The sequence below is a fragment of the Grampus griseus genome (assembly GCF_964374135.1).
Source record: "Grampus griseus genome assembly, chromosome: 5".
Lineage (NCBI taxonomy): Eukaryota > Metazoa > Chordata > Mammalia > Artiodactyla > Delphinidae > Grampus > Grampus griseus.
Window position 1 is genome coordinate 62,547,906 of NC_138998.1, and position 18,657 is coordinate 62,566,562.

General features: G+C 41.2%; 1 protein-coding gene across 4 annotated transcripts in view; it reads right to left on the reverse strand.

The window, feature by feature from the left end:
• IGF2BP2 (insulin like growth factor 2 mRNA binding protein 2) overlaps nt 1-8,202 on the reverse strand; it is a gene marked incomplete at its 5' end in the record, with an annotated part of 158,539 nt that extends 150,337 nt beyond the window's left edge. For all 4 annotated transcript variants that reach the window (XM_082654348.1, XM_082654347.1, XM_082654345.1 and 1 more), the window contains 2 exons: nt 6,388-6,448; nt 8,025-8,202. In XM_082654348.1, coding sequence (XP_082510474.1) covers nt 6,388-6,448; nt 8,025-8,202 — 239 coding nt within the window. The remainder of the gene's footprint in view (nt 1-6,387; nt 6,449-8,024) is intronic.
• Nucleotides 8,203-18,657: the final 10,455 nt, after the last annotated feature.

Here is an 18,657-nt window from a genome sequence, read left to right on the forward strand (position 1 = left end):
TATGAGATGCAGGCACATAAATATACATTTATCTAGTATTATTTACATGTCAACACATGGAATCATGATATTACCTTTCTGATCACATTTACAACAAAAATTAAAAGTCCAACCTTCCCCCATAGGGCAAATCCTCACATGTTGGTACACATTAATTGTACGATAATAAGAAAAACTGAAAATATCATTCTCATTGCAATCGTCCCATACAGATTATCCTGGTCATTAGGTACAACATTTTCCTTGATATAGATAGAAGAAAGTCTAAAACATGCATCAGAACTCTTAATTTTCATTTAATGGACTTACTGAAATATCTATTTTATGAAATATTCTTGATAATAAACAGAATGGGAAAATTCTAACTAAATCTTCACATTTTAAGAAATAAAGTATAGAACAGATAAATAAATAGGAAATCCAAGAATAAACAAAACATGTGTCCAAAATGTAAGCTTATTATTTAGTGAGAACCAGAGGCTTGGGGAAGAAACGTATCTATTAAATGATGGACATCATTTTGGACTTGATTGCCTGCTATTAATTCAAAAGTATCCATTTTCTCTGGTCTACTTATTCAACACCTCAACATGCCATCAAACACTAAACCAAATTAAAGAAACAGTAATTATATTCTCCCTCCACTTTGGAAGCCAAAGTAACAAAATCTGAATTTTTCTGTAAAAGAAAATAATTTTTCTTCACTATTTTATGGAAAGACCAGACTAAAGTACATGATCAAAACAGGAAAAGAAAAACCTTAAAAATAATGCTCTGAGCACTCTGCAATTTTGCTGCCCAAAATAGAACCCATACAGTCCATGCCACCAAATGAAAATTACAAGTTTGTAAGCATGAAGTCAAATTATAAAGTAAAAGATTAAAAAAAATATTTTAATGGTGATAAATGAAAGGAAAGACTGTTATCTTTACTGGTAGGTGTTTGTTGTTTATTTGCTATTATGTTTTCTTCAGTGATAGTGTTTTGAATGACTACCCAAACTAACTTGAACTTTAATTTGAGTGTAAAAAGGACAAACCTTGACTAACAAATTACTTGGGCAAATTTTGTTAAACAGAACTCTCCCATTCTTCAAATTAAGAAGTTAATCATAACTTTTGGAAATTATGCTTTTGACTAAAATTTTTAGAAAGCTGGTTTAAAAAATTGGTTTAGCCAAACCCCACCACTTTCTTCTTCAACACCAATAAGAACACTGAAGACATTTTGGTGGCATTTAAATATAATTTTTTAAAATATATTTTTGAAATTTATTATTCAACTTTTTAACAGCCTCCAAAGAAACCAGCTCAATACTATGCTTCTTCTAATGAAACTGATTCTCTCAGAGTACTTTTGTTATGCAAAATAATACACTGTCTTCCACAGAATTTCTAAATGAAAATCCATATTCAAATCTTAAATCTTCTATAGAAAATCAAAGCCTACACAGAATCACTTGCCAATTCTCTTAGTGAGAGGGGACATCCAAGCAAAAGTGAAGGAGAGTAAATTTCCCACAGAATGGTCCTTGCAGTAGCATGCTCACTGAAGAAGCCACTACAGGTGTCTGTGCCCTGGCTCCCACAAGGTTAAACACCTGCAAGAGTTATGCATCACTCAAGGCACATATTATTGCACTTGAGTCCCTTTATTTACCACAAGGTTCAAACACCTAGCAATTTTCATTTGCCTTGTCAGGACTAAAATCCAGAACATTTGTTGTTTAATTTAAAGATATCCTCCTCTTCCCTCTTGATACCATCTGTCTGAAACTACTGTCTCCCATAAAACACACACGCACGTGTGCACACACACACACACCCATGTGCACACACCCTGCTGAACCACAGAGATTGATGCACTTAAACTCAAATTATGTCCTCTAACAACTGACCAATTGCTCATCTACTTTTGAGGATTTCATTAGCAGACTTGGAAGAGTGATTCAGCAGGAGACAGCAAATATTTAGAAAGCTGAAAGTATCAAATATGTATAAATAGTTCTTACAGAAATCTGATTTTCATAACTTTCTGACTTTTAATAAATGTGCCCAAATTACCACCCTTTTATGCACATTTCAATGTCATTTACATTCCCCCCATCTAAAAAACTGGAACAACCTCTGTAAAATAAAAAGCATTTACTCAAAATAATAGTGAAATGTTGATTTTGATATGTATTAGTTCTAAATCTTCTTACATCCTTTAAAATTTTTCTTCTTAAAGAAAATATATTGTACTTTAGATCATTATGTATAAAAGGTGTTCTACAAATATTATTAATCTTCTCTCATCTTCTCTATATAAATGATAATCTCAGGCTAACATAATAAAAAACAAAACTCTGAGACCATCCCTTACTGGTCATCTTATACCCAGCCATAATTACAAAGAAACATTATTATTTAAAAAAACACAATTTGACAAATGTATTACATATCACCAAATCACCTTTTAGAATTAACATTCATGTGTTTAGCCATCTAGTACTTTTATAAATCACTACAATATAATTTAAAATTGATATGAATTTGTCAAATTGGAAAATCAAGCCCCATATAACATCTATTTCGCTTTGTAGATTTCAATGGCTTTTAATATTTAACCAAATAACGTAAAAAACAATGACCAGTCTTTTAAAAACACTAACTAGAATTTTAAACCTGAATTACCAAGTAATTTTTTTCTTTATTGCTTCTATTTTAATCCCAACACTTATCTCTTAAAGGTCACGAAAATGTGTAATTTTCTATGGCATTACCTAGAACGGCATAAAAAAATTACTAGCCTTTTTTTAAAATGGGAAACTAAATGTCCAACTCAAAGTCAAATCAAAACTAACCTTACAGTAATATATATATGTGTGTGTATGTGTGTGTACATATATATATATGTAAAATATCCACACATGGAATCTATACAATTAAATCCAGGCCTTAATTTCTAATTCAACAAATTCTTGAAAGAGGGTACCATATGATTTTAACCTAATAAAGTCTTTTCTGTTGTTACAAAATTAAAAATTGATCCATCAAAAGCCTTTGTTACAGGGAGGGCTTGAGGTTGGGTGGTTGGGTTTTTTTTTTCTTTTTGGTATTTAATTCAACTATACACAATGTAGTACATACAAGCAAAACACAATTGAGATACTGTTTTCTTTAACATTCCTATAGGAGACCAAATTCATTTGCATTGGAGAGAACACAATTACTGATTTTTAACTCATGAAAGACAAATTCATAGCTTTTCCCTACACTACCTCATAGTATTCTCACCATCTCAGTGAAAGCATGTCTAGCACCACTTAGTTACTTCCTAGAAGTGGGCAGAAATTGCATTTTTCAAAGTTTTGTTTCTCACAGAATCATTCAACTTTAGTTACAAAGCACATTCAGGTTAGCGTATGTCTTAGCTCAAAACAATTTATGTAATGTGTGTGTGTGTGTGCATGTGTGTAGATACATATAGTATATAAATTTTTTTTAAACTAAACTCTCATCAACATCAAAAATGAAATTTCTATCAAGGAAGTTTCCACAACTTTTACAGCCCTTTGTCTGTTTTTTCTTCCTTAAGAAATCTTTGATTCATATATGCTACCAAGAAATGCGAATAGAGAAAAAAGAATCAAAGATTTTTATTCAACAGAGCCTGAAGACAACTTAGAAAGTAAGAAAAATAGATGGTTTGTACATGGTTTACATTACAATAATTTGCATTTAATAAGAATGAAGCACATGTGGCAAAAGAAAAAAGAGTTTTCTACTTTTAAGTGACCCTGAGAAAATAATATTATCTAGTCTGTCTACAAAAACAGCACATATAAAATAATGCTAGAATGATATTTAACAAAAGATCCAATTGGTAAGCAAATGGCATGCCAATATTTTCATAACTTAAGATAAAAAACATCTCCTCCCAAGTATCATTAGGTTAAAAAAATCTATTTAGAATATAGATATTAAAACTGATTCTTGAGAACAGAAAGAAATCAGAACAATATAAAGAAAATGAGCACTCACTTGTGGAATGGTTTTTTAAGTAAGCAAGCAATGAGGATGAATTGTTTTCTTCACATTTTCACTTCTACTAACACTAAAACCACATATAGAACTGACTGAAGGCCAACAAATGTACTTTTAACTTGTTAATTTTCATGGAAGTGCAATAAAAGAACACCAAAATAGTCACCATATAACATAAAAGCTTTGGTTTCAAATGTCACAGTACCCTGTTTTTGAGAGTCCCCTCCGTGGTGGAGCCCTGTACATGAGAACACACAGCTGCCTCCTCCCAGGAGTCTGAGCTCAGTACACAACACCAGGCATCAGCTCTCTCTCCCTTAGCCTGCAGTACCAGTAACTAATTTCTGCATTTTAAACTAATAAAGGAAAGGAAGAAAGATCAAAGCTATCCAATCAGAAATGAAGCAGCCCTCTACAGCAGCAGCTTATGCATACATTTGGCATGTCAGACATCTTCAGAGTAGTGAATCATACACAGCGCATTTCAATCTACCTCCTAGGTATTTCATATTACCCACAGTGTTCAAAGAAATCATGTACCAATAGAGCTGTATAAGTCCTAGATTGCTCTTTATTTAATTAATACTAAAAATTTGGGACAGGCTTTTAATTCTGAACTCTTATAAACACAGCAAAATCATCTAAATGACCCACCAGCTAACAGCAAATAACCTCTGTATTTTGAAAGAAAAAAGTTAAAACGTAATATATTTGTGAGAAGTTTCAAGAGATGTTAATAACTTTAGATAAACTAGTATTTCACTTACATTGCAACATTAAATAATATACTTTGCAACATGAAATGAGACACCAACTAACCAAAGATAAAATTCTACCGATTTTTACTAATTATAACCAAAAAAAAACCCTCAAAACAATTATACAGCCAACAGAATTAGATATTTATAGAAACATAACCCATCAAATATTTTGGGTGCTTCTTTCAAACCTTGTTCAATATGTTCATCCAATATTCAAGTGTTATAAGATGAGTAATTTCAACTTACAGTAAATAGTTAATGTATCAAAAAGCTTCAACTTCGATTTCTCAAGCAAAAAAAAATTTTTTTAAGAAAAGCATACAAACTTAAAATACTTAATTTAAAAATTAATCAGTTGCACATTACATTTCTTCCTAGAGAGAAGAACTAGCTTAATATTACACATGAAACTGCAAATCATAATTTTTACCTCTTTTTTTTTAAGTTATTAAGTAGTTTTCTGATATGCCACTGGAATCATTGGCGAACAAAAGATATTCTGTTGCTTAGTTAAAACATATCTGGAAATGTGCACACATTTTTAGAAACCCTTTAAGCAAAACATCTATGTATTTAACAATTGGGATAGTTTGTTTTAAAATCTATTCAATCCTGGCAAAAATCAAGTAAATGGTTACACTATTGAGAATCACAAACTGTAAAGGTGGTAAGTCAAAGACTTCACTTAGAGTCTCCAATTCAGCTACTTAATGACTAATGGTGAAGAAATGTATGTGAATGGGATATAAACTAAGTTACGACACACAGAAAAAAAATCTAGAATGAGTAATAAAGGGCCCAAATTTAAAGTCCACAATAAACTTTAAACAAAGATGTTCTCCCTCATTCTCTCCTCACAGACATTCTCATGTAAGCAAATCACTGTGGAGAAATCCAACCTCCACAAAACTTTTTAGTCCTTCATTAACAACAGTGCACTTAAATATAATTATAGATTTCACAGTGATATTTGTTTAGCCTCAAACATATCTTAAAAGCAACAACAACAAGAAAACGCTCAGAAGCAATATTCAGTAGTCTCTGTGACCAAAAAAGTCTGGCTTTTAACTGCCACCTAATCCAAACAACCTACTTGTTTAAAGCACTACGCAAAAATATCGACCCCTTGCTGAATTATTTTATTATCCAACACTAAGGTATCTAAAAAAGAAAACTAATTAATCGCAATAATCGCGAAGTTTAGTTAAGCAATTTAGCTGACACAGTAAATATTTACTCTTAACATCTCACAGGAAGTCTTGACAAGCATTTGTTGCCATTGTGCTGGGGGGCAGGGGTGGGAGTGGCGGGTGGGAGGCAAGTTTTCATAAACAAGTTAAACGGTCCCAGCGAATTTAACACAGCTAGTGTTCGCCACCCACCCCCAATAAGGCACCAGATACTTTCCAAGTACAGTAAACACCTTATATAATGAAAGTAAAAAATGTAGCTTTCTAAACTATTTTAACTCCACTACAAAAACAAACAAACGCCTTTTAAAAAAAACTATACAAGCACATTTTTAAAAACTGAGTGTATTTTTTTTATTTAGACGTAAGACCAATCACACAAAAAAACTAAGCAAAATATTATTTACCTGAGCTTTTTGGAGACTGAGTAATCAACTTCCATGATTTTCCCATGCAATTCCACTTTACCTTTAAAACAGAAATTAAAGCACTCAGAACCTTCCTGCAATCAAACCGGCGGGGGGCTAGGAGGGGCACGCACAGAACTCCACGCTCCGGCTCCGCCTTCGGGCGCCCTCAAGGGGTCTCCTACCCTGCTCGAGCTGGGCAAACTTGGTTCCCAGTGGAGAAAAAAGGTGGGCGCCCCATGTCGCCTTGTTCCCCGGGACGAGGTGGCAAGGGTGCGAGCCCGGATCCCGACCCCAGGTATAGCTGTGGGTGGCATTACCGGAAAAACAAATTTAATAAAGAGCGGCGCCAATTTGAAAGGATGAGCTCATTTGAAACTCAAGCTGCAGGGCTGGCGCGGCCCCGCTCCTCTCCGGGCCCCCACCTCTCCATTGCGCTAATCCGGGCTCCGAAGGCTCCGCTGCTCTCCCCTCCCTGCCCTCTCCTCCCGGTGGCCCTGGTGAGACACGCCGAAGCCCCCCGGGGGCCGCTTCCGCGAGAGCCGGGTCCGCGCCTGCTTCTGGTCACCTTGGCCTCGCCGCTGCCCCGCCCCCACCCCGCGCGCCAGTGGGGAAGGGGCTCCGGCCGGGCCGAGGTTCGGGGGGCGCAGGCTCGTGGCCTGGGGGCGAGCGCGGCTCCGAGCGGTGCGTGTGCGGGAGGGAGAGTTGGTGAGTGCGCGCGCGCGCGAGTGTGTGTGTGTGTCGCTCTCCGTCTCCCGTCTGGGCTCCAGCGCTCTCGCGGGCCCCCCGGTCGCCTCTTTCTCGGTTCTCAGTCCGGGCCCCCACCGAGTTGAGACAGGGCACCTCGTAAAAAGGTGCTTCTGGCCGAGCGGGAGGCGGGGGGACAGACGGCGGAAAGCCCCCAGCCCCGAGTTCTTCTCAATAAAATCGGACAAAAAATTCAGAGAAAAATAGGAGCGCTTGAGAGACAAGCGAGAAGGGACTGAGGTTCGGGAGAGGACCGAGAGAGATGTGCCGTCGTGCAAAGGCGGGGTGGGGGGAGCCCCGAAACCTCGGAGGGGATCGTCAGGGTGGCGCCGAGGGGGTGCCAAAAGTGGGGGACCGCGGGGCGAGCTGGGGAGGGGGCTTGAAAGGAGAGTGCGGCTCAGGGGACGCCAGAGGGCGAGAGGTCCTGGGCACGAGGCACGGGAAGGGGTAAGGTCCGGTCAAGAGAGAAGGACATTCAGGGTTTGGGGGGGTCCCTGACAAAAGGGGTGACGGGAAGGTCAGGGAAGAAGGGGAGACTGGGGCTCTCTAAGGATGGGGGTGGGGAACTCTGGAAAGCAACTCGGGGAGCCGGAGGAACAAGGGGTGCCCCGGGAGAGCGAGAGAGCCTCGGGAACCCTAGGAGAGGCTCGGGGGTCGCCCCAGGGCTGCGGCTGGGAGGGCAAGGGGTGAGTCCGGAGCCGTGGGGGGAGGGGAGCGGGCCGTCCCAAGAGCGGGCCGGCGGTGAGAGTTGAAGGTCTGGTGCGTGGAAGTGAACGTGCGGGCGCTAAAGCCCCCGCCGGGCGCCGCCCGCAGGGCTCGGCCTCCCTCCGGGCGCCGTCCTGGCCTGAGCTGGGCGAGGCGGGGGGAGGGGGACAGCGCCGACTGCTCACCCGAGAGGGTCTCGATGGCGCGGATGGCCCAGTTCTGGTCGGGGTAGTCCACGAAGGCGTAGCCGGACTTGAGCAGGACCTGTCCCGCCAGGGGCAGCTTCCTGTCCCCGAAGAGCTGCCGGAGGTCGTCGGCAGTGACGGCGGGGCTCAGGTTCCCGATGTAAAGCTTGTTCATCATCCGTCTCTTCCCCGAGAGCCCGCGGCTCCCCCGGCCCGGTACCCGGCGCTCCTCGCCTCCTCCGCTGCCCTCGTCTCCCCTCCTCCTCCTCCGCCCCCCCTCCCCGCCCTCCGCCCGCCCGCCACCCACCCCCACCCTCAGCCTGGCTCCCCCCACCGCGGCCGGCCCGGCCCGCCCGGGGGCAGAGGCGGAGGCGGGGACTCGGCGCGGCTGCCTCCTCGGGGCAGAGTCCCGGGCCGGGCGGCGGCGCGCGGACAAAGCGCTCTCTCTGCCTCCCTCTCTCCCTCTCAAGGCGGTGGCGGGAGGAGGAGCAGCGGCGGGCGGCGGCAGCGCACCCCGCGTGTGTCTGTGTGAGAGTTTGTACGGGCGTGTGCGCAGCCGAGAGTGAGCGAGCGAGCGCCCCCTCCCCGCCCCGCGCCGCTGCGCCCCTCGCCTCGCGCCCCCCGCGCTCCGAGCGCTCCGCGCGGCTACCGGGACTTCTGCCCCGCGCCGGGCGGGCGGAAGCGGGTCGCGGCCTGGGGCTGGGGCTCCCGAGAGCCAGAACCCCGGGCAGGCGCGGCGCGGAGGCCGGGCGAGCGGCGGGGAGGGGAAGGCGCGCCCCGGGCGCGGGTGGGAATGCGCGAGGGGGAGCGGCTGGGAGCCGCAGGCGTAGGAGGGCGAGGGGCTGTGGGAGAGCGTGGAAAGGGGTGTGCGCAAGGTGGACCGGATGTGAGGGCGCGGCTGCAGGGCCGGCGGGAAGGTGTGTCTCGGAGGTGAGAAGCGAGGGCAGGCTGGGAGACCACAACTTTCGCGGCGAGTTGGCCGAGTCCGGCTCCCTGCGCGTTCCCGGGCTGAGCGCTCGCTCAGAGACCCGCTCCCCGCCCCACTCTCCCGGGTAACCGGGCGGCGCGTGTGGTCGAGGGAGAGCGGACGGGGGTCGAGACGCTTGGGGCCCAGGACCGACCGGGCCTTCACGGACCTTGCACCCCGGGGAAGTTGCTCCGGCCCTGGGCCTCAGTTTCCCGGCCCGCGAGGGGAGAAGGAAGGCCAGAGCGGAGCAACATCCCCTCCGCCCGCACCGCGTGCGCCCGGAACCTCGCGGCCGGCGGCAGCCTGACGTTGGCAGCTGCTCTCTATTCTGGGAAGTGCCTAGGGCTTCCCGAGCCACCGCTGCGAAGCCAGGTGGCGGGTGGGGAGGCGAGCGAGGAGGGGGCAAGGACTGCGGCCGGGAGGACCGACGCTTGCTGCTAGGCTTCGAGGCCGGGTTCAGTACCCCCGCCGGGGTGGTGGGAGGCGAGGGTAACTGGAAGTGGAGGCGCTCAGGCGGTGTAGGAGTTCCCCGAGCATTGGGAAGGGCCCGGAGAGGAAAGAGGTCCTTCCAAGCGGAGGAAACAACGTGACCGACGGAAGAGGCAGGGTTGGGATGAGAGCAGCCCGAGCCGAGGGGCTAGGGAAGGAGCCAGACAGGCTGGAGACCGGTTGCGAGTTCCGGGGCTCGGCTGGAAGTCTGGTGGTTAGAGCCTGGTCCCAGCCAGGAAATGAAGTTCTACAGGGAAGAAAAAAATGGGCAGGATTCAGAGGCGAAGGGGCAGAAGAAGATTCCAAGGTCTGCACTTCTGGGGGCCTTAGGAGAGGTGATAGTTTGACGGGAGAAGTGTGGGTTGGTTATTTATTTATGTATTTTGAGGGCGTTGAGGGTCTCTTGCTGGAGAAGCCACAAATGTAGGGATGGTCTCCTGGCTGGGTTGTGAAGTACTCTCTTTCTCAAGCTCTCCTGTTGACTAAGTGGGTGGAGGGAGCACGGCTTCTTAAAAATAATTTAAAAAATACACGTTCCTTGGCCCCTTCCTTTGAAGACTGACTGTGAGCCTGGATTTTGTATTTTCTGTAAGTACTCCCAGGTGATCCTTGTCTAGGAAACACTGGCCGGTGGAAGGTCTTTCGGATTAGGATTCAGACCTCAGGGTTGTGGCATGTAGTGTTCCAGCATCTCTGAGCCTAAGTTTCTTCATCCATAAAGAGAGGATAAAGTGACCAACTCTTGGCTGTTGTGAAGGCTACACAAAGGATAACTGAGTAGTGTGTTGAGACAGTGGACACACACTTAATGCTTGTTTCTTTTCTTTCCCCCAGGAACTCATGAGCTTTAAAATATTTCCTTGTGGGGAAAGATAATTGGTATGATCACCGTCATACTATTTGCTTTATTTTACTTCCAGTATTTCAAAACTGCACATTCTAAAAGAGAAACAAGAGTGGCAGGGATAATTGGTCTCTGAAAGGTTAGTAAAACTTTTGTGTATAATATTTTCAGACATGTCAATTCCTTGGTCCTACTGCAAACACTTTAGCATGGATTCTCTAGTGGGTACCAAGCATCTAAAGATTCTTGGCAGAGCTGGCTTCTGGTGAACTCTTCTACCCTGCTTCACCAGGTCACTTTCATATTTCTTTTCTGAAAAATAACTGGTCTTTGCTGTAATTTGTGTCTTCTGTCCTGCTGGTGGTTTGTAAACATAGTGCTGGAGAAGAGCTTGATAGGTAACTGGTGGGGGATGTGTTTCCACCACACCTCTGATTTGTAGCACCCACAGTTCATTATCTTAGAAGGCAAAGTTAGTTGCTCTTTCACGTGATAGAGAATGGAACAGCCTCCGAATGCAAAACAGAAATCCAGAAGTCATTGCCACTGCTTGACAAAACTTTATTTTCTACGTGTTTTCTCCTGAGTTCCCCTACCTCCTCCCTTCCCAGAGAGATGAAATAGAGATTGATCCGGGCTGAATTTAAGGTTAATAAGCAAAAATTTTATGAATGTTGCACTGAGGTCAGAAATTTGGGAAAATTCTTATATTAGGCATATTACTTTTAAAAGCATATATTGACCTTTTCCTCAAGAATTTCAAAACAGTACAGATCCTCATGGTTTTCCAATGGTTCTTTTGGGCAGGATGGTGGTAAGGTGACTGGGTAATGTCACTTTGTAAGTAGGAAAACAAGCCCAGAAAAATAGACTTCTTTCATGGTCATACAGAGGGCTTGAAATATGATTGGCAAACACATGTTAGCCTAACAAAGAGCTCATGAAGTATTAAGGCTTCATCTTGACTTTCATGACCAATATTTTGTCCATGGACAGAGCACCTACTGACAGTATCACTGTGGTGGCCTTAACCTTTGGAGTCTAAAAAACCACAGTGGAAATGTTTTTGTTCAACTAATTATGGTGGTCATTGTGGCCAATGGTTCTAGGTAATACAAGGAGCTGGGAGAGAAAATGAAGCCTATTTCCTGGAAGGCTAAAGGATTTGGAGGCAATTCAGTATTTGATAATACAGTATTTGGTGGTGTCAGCACCTGCCTGCTTGTTGGGAATGATTGGTGGTGGGGTAACTGTTTAGATACTTTTTCCCAAGTTGTCAGAAGAGAAATTGTTTGACCTTAGTTGAGTTAATTCACCTCTCTGAACTTCAGATTCCTCGTTTATAAAATAGCCCAACCTACTTGCACACTATAAACTCCAGCTCCCCTCCATTTTTCATATTTTCCAAATACTGGGCCATCTCAGAGCTGTACTCCTTTACACATACTGCTCCCTTTCCCTGGAATGCATTTCTTCCACTGGTAAACTGTTTTCTCTTCTGACTTGACCCCAGGATACATACAGCATTTCCTTTATACAGATAAAAAAAATCTTGTCTAGTGGTGATACCCCTGAGGTGTACATTTTGAACAGATGGATTTTATGATATGTGAATTGCATGTCAATTTAAAAAACTGTATGAGAAAAAAAGTCTTTTTGAGGTCTTGGCTTTTTCATCCTTTCACCAATATCAAACCTGGCATGTACTAGGAACCCAGGTAATATTTGTTGCATAAACCATTATTATCTGAGGTTTGCTCTAAGGATTAAGTGAAAATGTATGAGATGGTACCTACCTTGCATGGCGCTTAACATACAGGAGGAAGAAATGTTCCTTTTTCACCTCTTGTTGAATTCATTCATTCATGGCATTACACAGTGTTAGGCACTGAGGATCCAGAAATGGATAAACATCATCCTGCTCAAGGAGTTTATGATCATGGAGGAGGCAGATGTATAAACAGATTATAGTTTGGCATTAGAGGCGCCAGAAAAGACTTTGTGAGCATACAGGAGGAGAGGATGTCTTATTCAGCCTAAGATCAGAGAGGGGATCACCATAGAACTGAAATTGGAAATGTACTTTGAAAGATAAGTAGGGATTTTCTACGATAGGAGAAGGAATGCGAGAGGAAATGCGTCCTAGGTAGAAGGAATCTCATATGCAAAGGCACAGAGACACAAAAAAGCATCTGCTTCACACCTAAAATTAAATCCAAATATTGTTTTAGAATAAGTTTAAGAAAAAGAGAACAGAGAAAATAATGCCAGAAAAACAACAAAAACAAGAACCTTCCAGTATTAAAGACATGGATCTCCAGACTGAAGGGGTTTACTGAAGGCTCAACACAAAAGATCCAGAGCAAAAACACACTGTAGGGCATCCCTGGTGGCGCAGTGGTTTAGAGTCCGCCTGCCGACGCAGGGGACATGGGTTTGTGCCCCGGTCCGAGAAGATCCCACATGCCATGGAGCGGCTGGGCCCATGAGCCATGGCCGCTGAGCCTGCACGTCCAGAGCCTGTGCTCTGCAACGGGAGAGCCCACAACCTTGAGAGGCCAGTGTACCGCAAAAAAAAAAAAAAAAAAAAACGCACTGTAAAACTTAGAACCCAAACAAACCCAGCATCTGGGAGAAAAGAGGTCACATAAAAAGGATTTAGAAAGAGAATGGAAATGTATTTCTAAAACAAAGGACTCTAGGAGGCAGTAGAGCAATGCCTTCACAACCAAATGGAAATGATTTCCAGTCTAGAATTCTAAACCTAGTTAGACCATCAATTTAAAAATAGTTGCAAGGATTTAGACATGCCTCCATTTGGGGGGAAGCTACTGGAGGACCAGTGCCAGCAACACCATGAAAGAAGAAGACATGGGATTTGGGAAATGAATCCAGCCCAAGAGACTGAATAGAAGATTCAGAATGCCAGCAATGCAGCCTTTCAGAGAGCAATCAGCACAGGCTGGAACAAGAGAATATATGGCTTGAAAAGTGAGGACTTCAAGGAACAGAAGAATGGAACTCATGTATGAGTGCATAGTAATTATTTCTGATAGAATGGCAGGCATGTTGGAGCATTTGGAAAAAATTAATCACAGGTATATGGAAAATAGGCAAATGGAAAAACAAAGAAATCATTAACTCTAGGAAAAACACATGGTCATACTAGAAAGGAGCAATGGTCATAGGCTCAACAGTGAAAATATTTGTGCAGTCATAATTTAAACACAGATGTATTATCCAAACTGCAGAAGAGAACTTACAAATCAGTCAGAAAAAGACAACCATTAAGAAAATGGGAGAGAATATGAATGGGCTGATTCACAGAAGAAGCTCAGATGAACAGTAAACTCAACTCATGAGTAATGGGAAATTAAAACTGTTCACAAATATCAAATTGACAAAAGTTGTAAAGTTATGATGAGGCAAGGTATTGGTGAAGGTTAGGAGCATCAGAAACAACCATCCACTGCTGGCAAGAGTATACGTTGATACAATTACTCTGAAGAACAATACGTCAATGTCTAGTAAAACTGAAAATACAGGCCCTTAGCACTCCCTGGCAATCATTCTCCTAGATGGCCTTTTCTTATATCATGTCTCTTCACACTCTCCAGTTGCTCTTCATCCACTCTAGGTCTCAGTCTCAGCAGGTAACCTTGCTTTCTATTTCACTGAGAAAATAGAAGCAATCAGAAGGGCACTCCAACAAATCCCCACTATGTCTGCCCACATACCTGCACCTGTGCCCATAGATTCTGTCTTCCCTCCTGTTACTATAGATGACTGACTATGCAGGATCCAGAAGAGGGAGAAACTGGTGAGTGCAGAGAAAATGAACAAACGTGCACACCCTCTGACCTAGCAGTTTCTCCTCTGAAGAGCTACATGTGCACAGGGAAACATACAAGGTTCACAGTAGTACTGGGATAGTGAAAAACTGGAACCCAAATGTCCACCAGTAAGGAAATGGATTTAAAAATAAATCAGGGTATAGTCATAAATTGAATATTACACATCAGGTCAAAGGGCATGCATGTTATTTGTTTTCTCTGGAATCATTGGTTTTTCCCTCTTCTGGATGAAATAAATGAAATAGGCTACATGTTTCAGTTAAAAACGAGACCATATCATGCTGAATGAAAAGTTATATTTCAGAAGGACGTATTGAATATTTATGATATCATTTCTAAAGTTTGAAAACATGCAAAACCAGTTCTATCACTGATATGGATATATTTGTATAGTATAAATGTATAAAAATATGCATGGGAATGGCAAACTTCAAATTTGGCATAATGATGATCTCTGGGGAAGCTCCAAACTTGGAATAATAGTTACCTCTTGGAGGATAGAAAAGGGACTAGGAGATGGAGGGGCACACATGGAATTTTCATTGTAACTGGTTTTTGTTTTTAAAGCTAGGTAAATGGATGTTTGTTATCTTTTTTTACCTCTTCAGTAACAAAATTTTTGTCACTCTATCTGGCCCAGAATGATTCTCAAACTAAATTAAGCATGGTGGTAATCACCAGAAGAACTTTTAAAATACCGATTCCCAACACCCATCCCTCGAACTCCTGGATGAAAATTTCAAAGCTGGGGCCCAGGGATCTACATTTTTTAAAACTAAAAGTTTTTCTGGTTTATACATATACATACTTATATGTATCTATATATATACAAATATATATAGATACATATATAACATATATAAAATGTTGGACTGATAGGAAGTTTGCAAGAATAGTACAAAGTAGTTCTATATAGCATTTATGCAGATTCCTCAAATGTTGATGTTCTACCATATTTCTTTTATCTTTTTCTCTGAACCATTTGAGAGTAAACTGCAGACGGGATGTCCCTTTGTGTCTAAATAACTTCAGCTTACATCTACTTTAAAAAAAAAAAAAAAAGTCTGTTTATAACCCCAGTGTAATGATCAAAAATAAACAATACTGTTATCTACAAACCTGATTCTGATTTCACCAGTTGTGTCAATGATGTTTGTTATATCAAAAGAAAATCCAAATCATTTGTTGCATTTGGCTGTTTTGTCTCTTTACTCTCCTTTAATCTGAACAGTTCCTCAGTCGTTCCTTGTTTTTCATGACATTGACATTGTCATGTCAATGACAATGAGGGTCATTGAGAGTAGAGAAAGAGGCTTCTTATTTTGTGCAGTGCCCCTTAATTTGAGTTTTTCTGATGTTTCCTCTTGATTAGGTTCAAGTTATAGGTTTTCTTGCAGGAATACGGCAGGAGTGATATTGTATATTGTATCGAGATGAGCACGATGCTGATTTGTCCCATTACTAACTTTGGTGATGTTAGCTTTGTTCATTTTCTGAAGGTGGTGTATGTGCACCCAGGTTTCTCTGTTGCAAAGTTACTAATATCTCTTGGGACAATACCTTAAAACTATATAAATACTCTGTTACTTAAAATTTTATATCGTTTCTTGGCTAGATTAATTATTATCATTATAGTTGCCAAATGGTGATTCTAATTTCATTGTTCCTTTTATATTTATTAGTTGGCCTTCTTCCATAAGGAAGAGCTTTCCTTTCCCCTCCCTCTGTATATATTATATCAGTGTAGACTAATGGATTCCTGTTTTATTCAAAGTGTTATAGACTGTTACTGTCATTAAGTATTTTGATGCTCAGACTGTCCCAGATTTGACAGTGAGAGCCTCTTCAAGCTGGCTCATGGAAACTTATGACATTGTTCCATGTTTGTACTCTCTCTGCTCAGTCCTATAATCAGCCACTTACCAAGGAGCCCTGGTACTCCTTTAGCAAAGAACAGTATTTAGAACCCAAGATCTACATGCCAGATATGATCATTGCTACACAAATATTGTTGATTCTAGACCCTGACAGCCAAAAGAGCTAGGAAATAGATTATGTATGTAAACACACACACAAGCTGATCTATACCAGTCTATATTTACCTGTCTATCTTTACCTATCTATTACTATGTGTATTAAAAATCACAAGTTCACACTGATACCTCTGATTCCAGTGAAACACTGCAGGGTTCATTTTCTCCTCCTTCCCACTTTTCTTATTTGTAACTCTCCTTTAACTGTGAGAAACCTGGCTCTCATTAACCACAATGTATTTACTTATTTGATCAGTCATAGAATACACAGAATTGCTAACCCACACTTCTGAGAAAAAAGAAGGCTATTAACTAGGGTTCTAACTATTATTAGTTTAGAGTTCTTTTCTGTTTAGCCTGAGAGTGTCCAGTCCAAATACAGTGTTCAAAAGTCACTTGAGTTTTATTTCCCACTTCAGTGTTGGTTCTCTTATTCATTTGAAATTTGGTTAGTTTGTTTTTGTACATTTTAGTTTTTCCCTCCATCTTTGTTGATTTTCTTTTTCTTTTTTTTTTTTTTTGTTGTTGAATATATAAAACATTAACATGGTTCCAAAACACAGAAGGTATAGTCAAATGATTTCCATCCCTCCCCCTTCCTTGTATTCTATCCAACCCATCCCCACACATCCTCTGAGGGTAACCAGTCTTTTTAGTCTCTAGTTTATCTTTCCTTTGTTTCCTTTTGCACAAATGAACATACACATATATGATTTCTTATTCCCCCTTTTTCATACAAAAAAAATAGCATACTGCAGATAATCTTTTGCACTTTGATATCTTCACTTAACAATATATCGTGGAAATCATATCAGTTCAGAGATCTTATTCTTTTTTTTCTTCTTTTAACAGCACCATATTACTCATATGTCTCATATATATGCATGTCAGTGGCCTCCAATATTTTTTAATTTTGTAAACGATGATGCTGTGAATAACTTTTATGTGTGTGTTTTTGTACTGTTGGAGGTTTATCTTCAGGGTAAATTCTTAGGAATGGGATTGCTAGGTTAAAAGAGTATGCGTGCATACACATGTATGTTTGAAATATATTTTGTGAAATTCTCCTCCATAAAGATTATACCAATTTGCATTCCCACTAGCAGTGTATAAGAGCGCAGTGTATACAGCCTGCCAACAAGGTGTGTGATTATATTCTTAATTTTTTCCAACCTAATTGGTGAGAGATGATATATCAGTGTAGTTTTAATTTGTATTTCTCTTATTATGAATGAGAAGAAACTTCTTTTCATATGTATAAGGATCATCTTTATTTCCTTTTTTGGTACATTTTCTGCTCATGTCTTTTGTCCATTCTTCTATTGGATTTTGATCTATTTTTTGCCTAATTTTTATGAGTTACTTAAATATTAAGGATATAAGCCCTTTATCTGTGATATATGTTATAAATATTTTCTCCCAGGTTTTAATTGTCTTTTGACTTCGTTTATGATGTTACTTTTCCCATGCAAAGTTTTATGCAATCGAGTTTATCAATATTTTCTTTCATTCCATTTGATTTTGAGTTATAGTTAGAAAGCTTTTCTCTACACCCAGGTTAAAGAGGAATTCATTCATTTTTTTGTTTTTTAAATAGGACTTGTGTGGTTTCATTTTTTAATTTAGATCCCTGATCCATTTGGAATTTATTCTTGTGTGTGGTATGAGGTATGGGTCTAATTTTACCTTTTTTCCCCTTAAAGAGCTAACTAGTTTTTCCAGTAGTATTTATTTAAAAGTCCTTCAGCCCAGGTATTTTGATATGCCACCTTTATCACACACTAAAGTTTCATATGTATTTGGTTCTATTTCTGGACTTTCTTTTCTACTGGTCTATCTATTCATGTGTCCATACCCCACTGTTTAATTATAAAGGCTTTATAGTATGTTTCATGTCCGGTATGCCTAGTCCCCCTTGTAGCTTTTTTCTTCCTTTCTTTCTTTCTTTTTTTAGTTTTTAAAATTTTTTCTGTTTTCCTGTCTATTCTTGTTTGTTTTTCCAAATGAAGTTTGGTATCAGCTTGTCAAGCTCCATAAAAAGTTGTTGGTATTTCATTCAGGTCACATTACATTATAAATTAACTTAGAGATAACAGGCATCTTTATGATGTTAAATCATCCTATCTAAGAACAAAGGCTATCTTTCCACTCACCAATCTAATTTAATTTTAAAAAAACTGGGTTCTAACTATGTTGGAGAGAGATGGGGAAGAGCCAAAGGTCATTGACCTTAATGGGAAGTCAATAGATAACGGCTAAAATTGGTAAGGCAAGGAATGGTACAGGCAGATTAGTTAGAAATACATAGATAAATGCCAAGGGAAAGAGCTACAAGAGTGAGAGGATTTTTCTTTTTTTAATTTTTTTTTTTTGCTGTACGCCCTCTCACTGCTGTGGCCTCTCCTGTTGTGGAGCACAGGCTCCAGACGCGCAGGCTCAGCGGCCA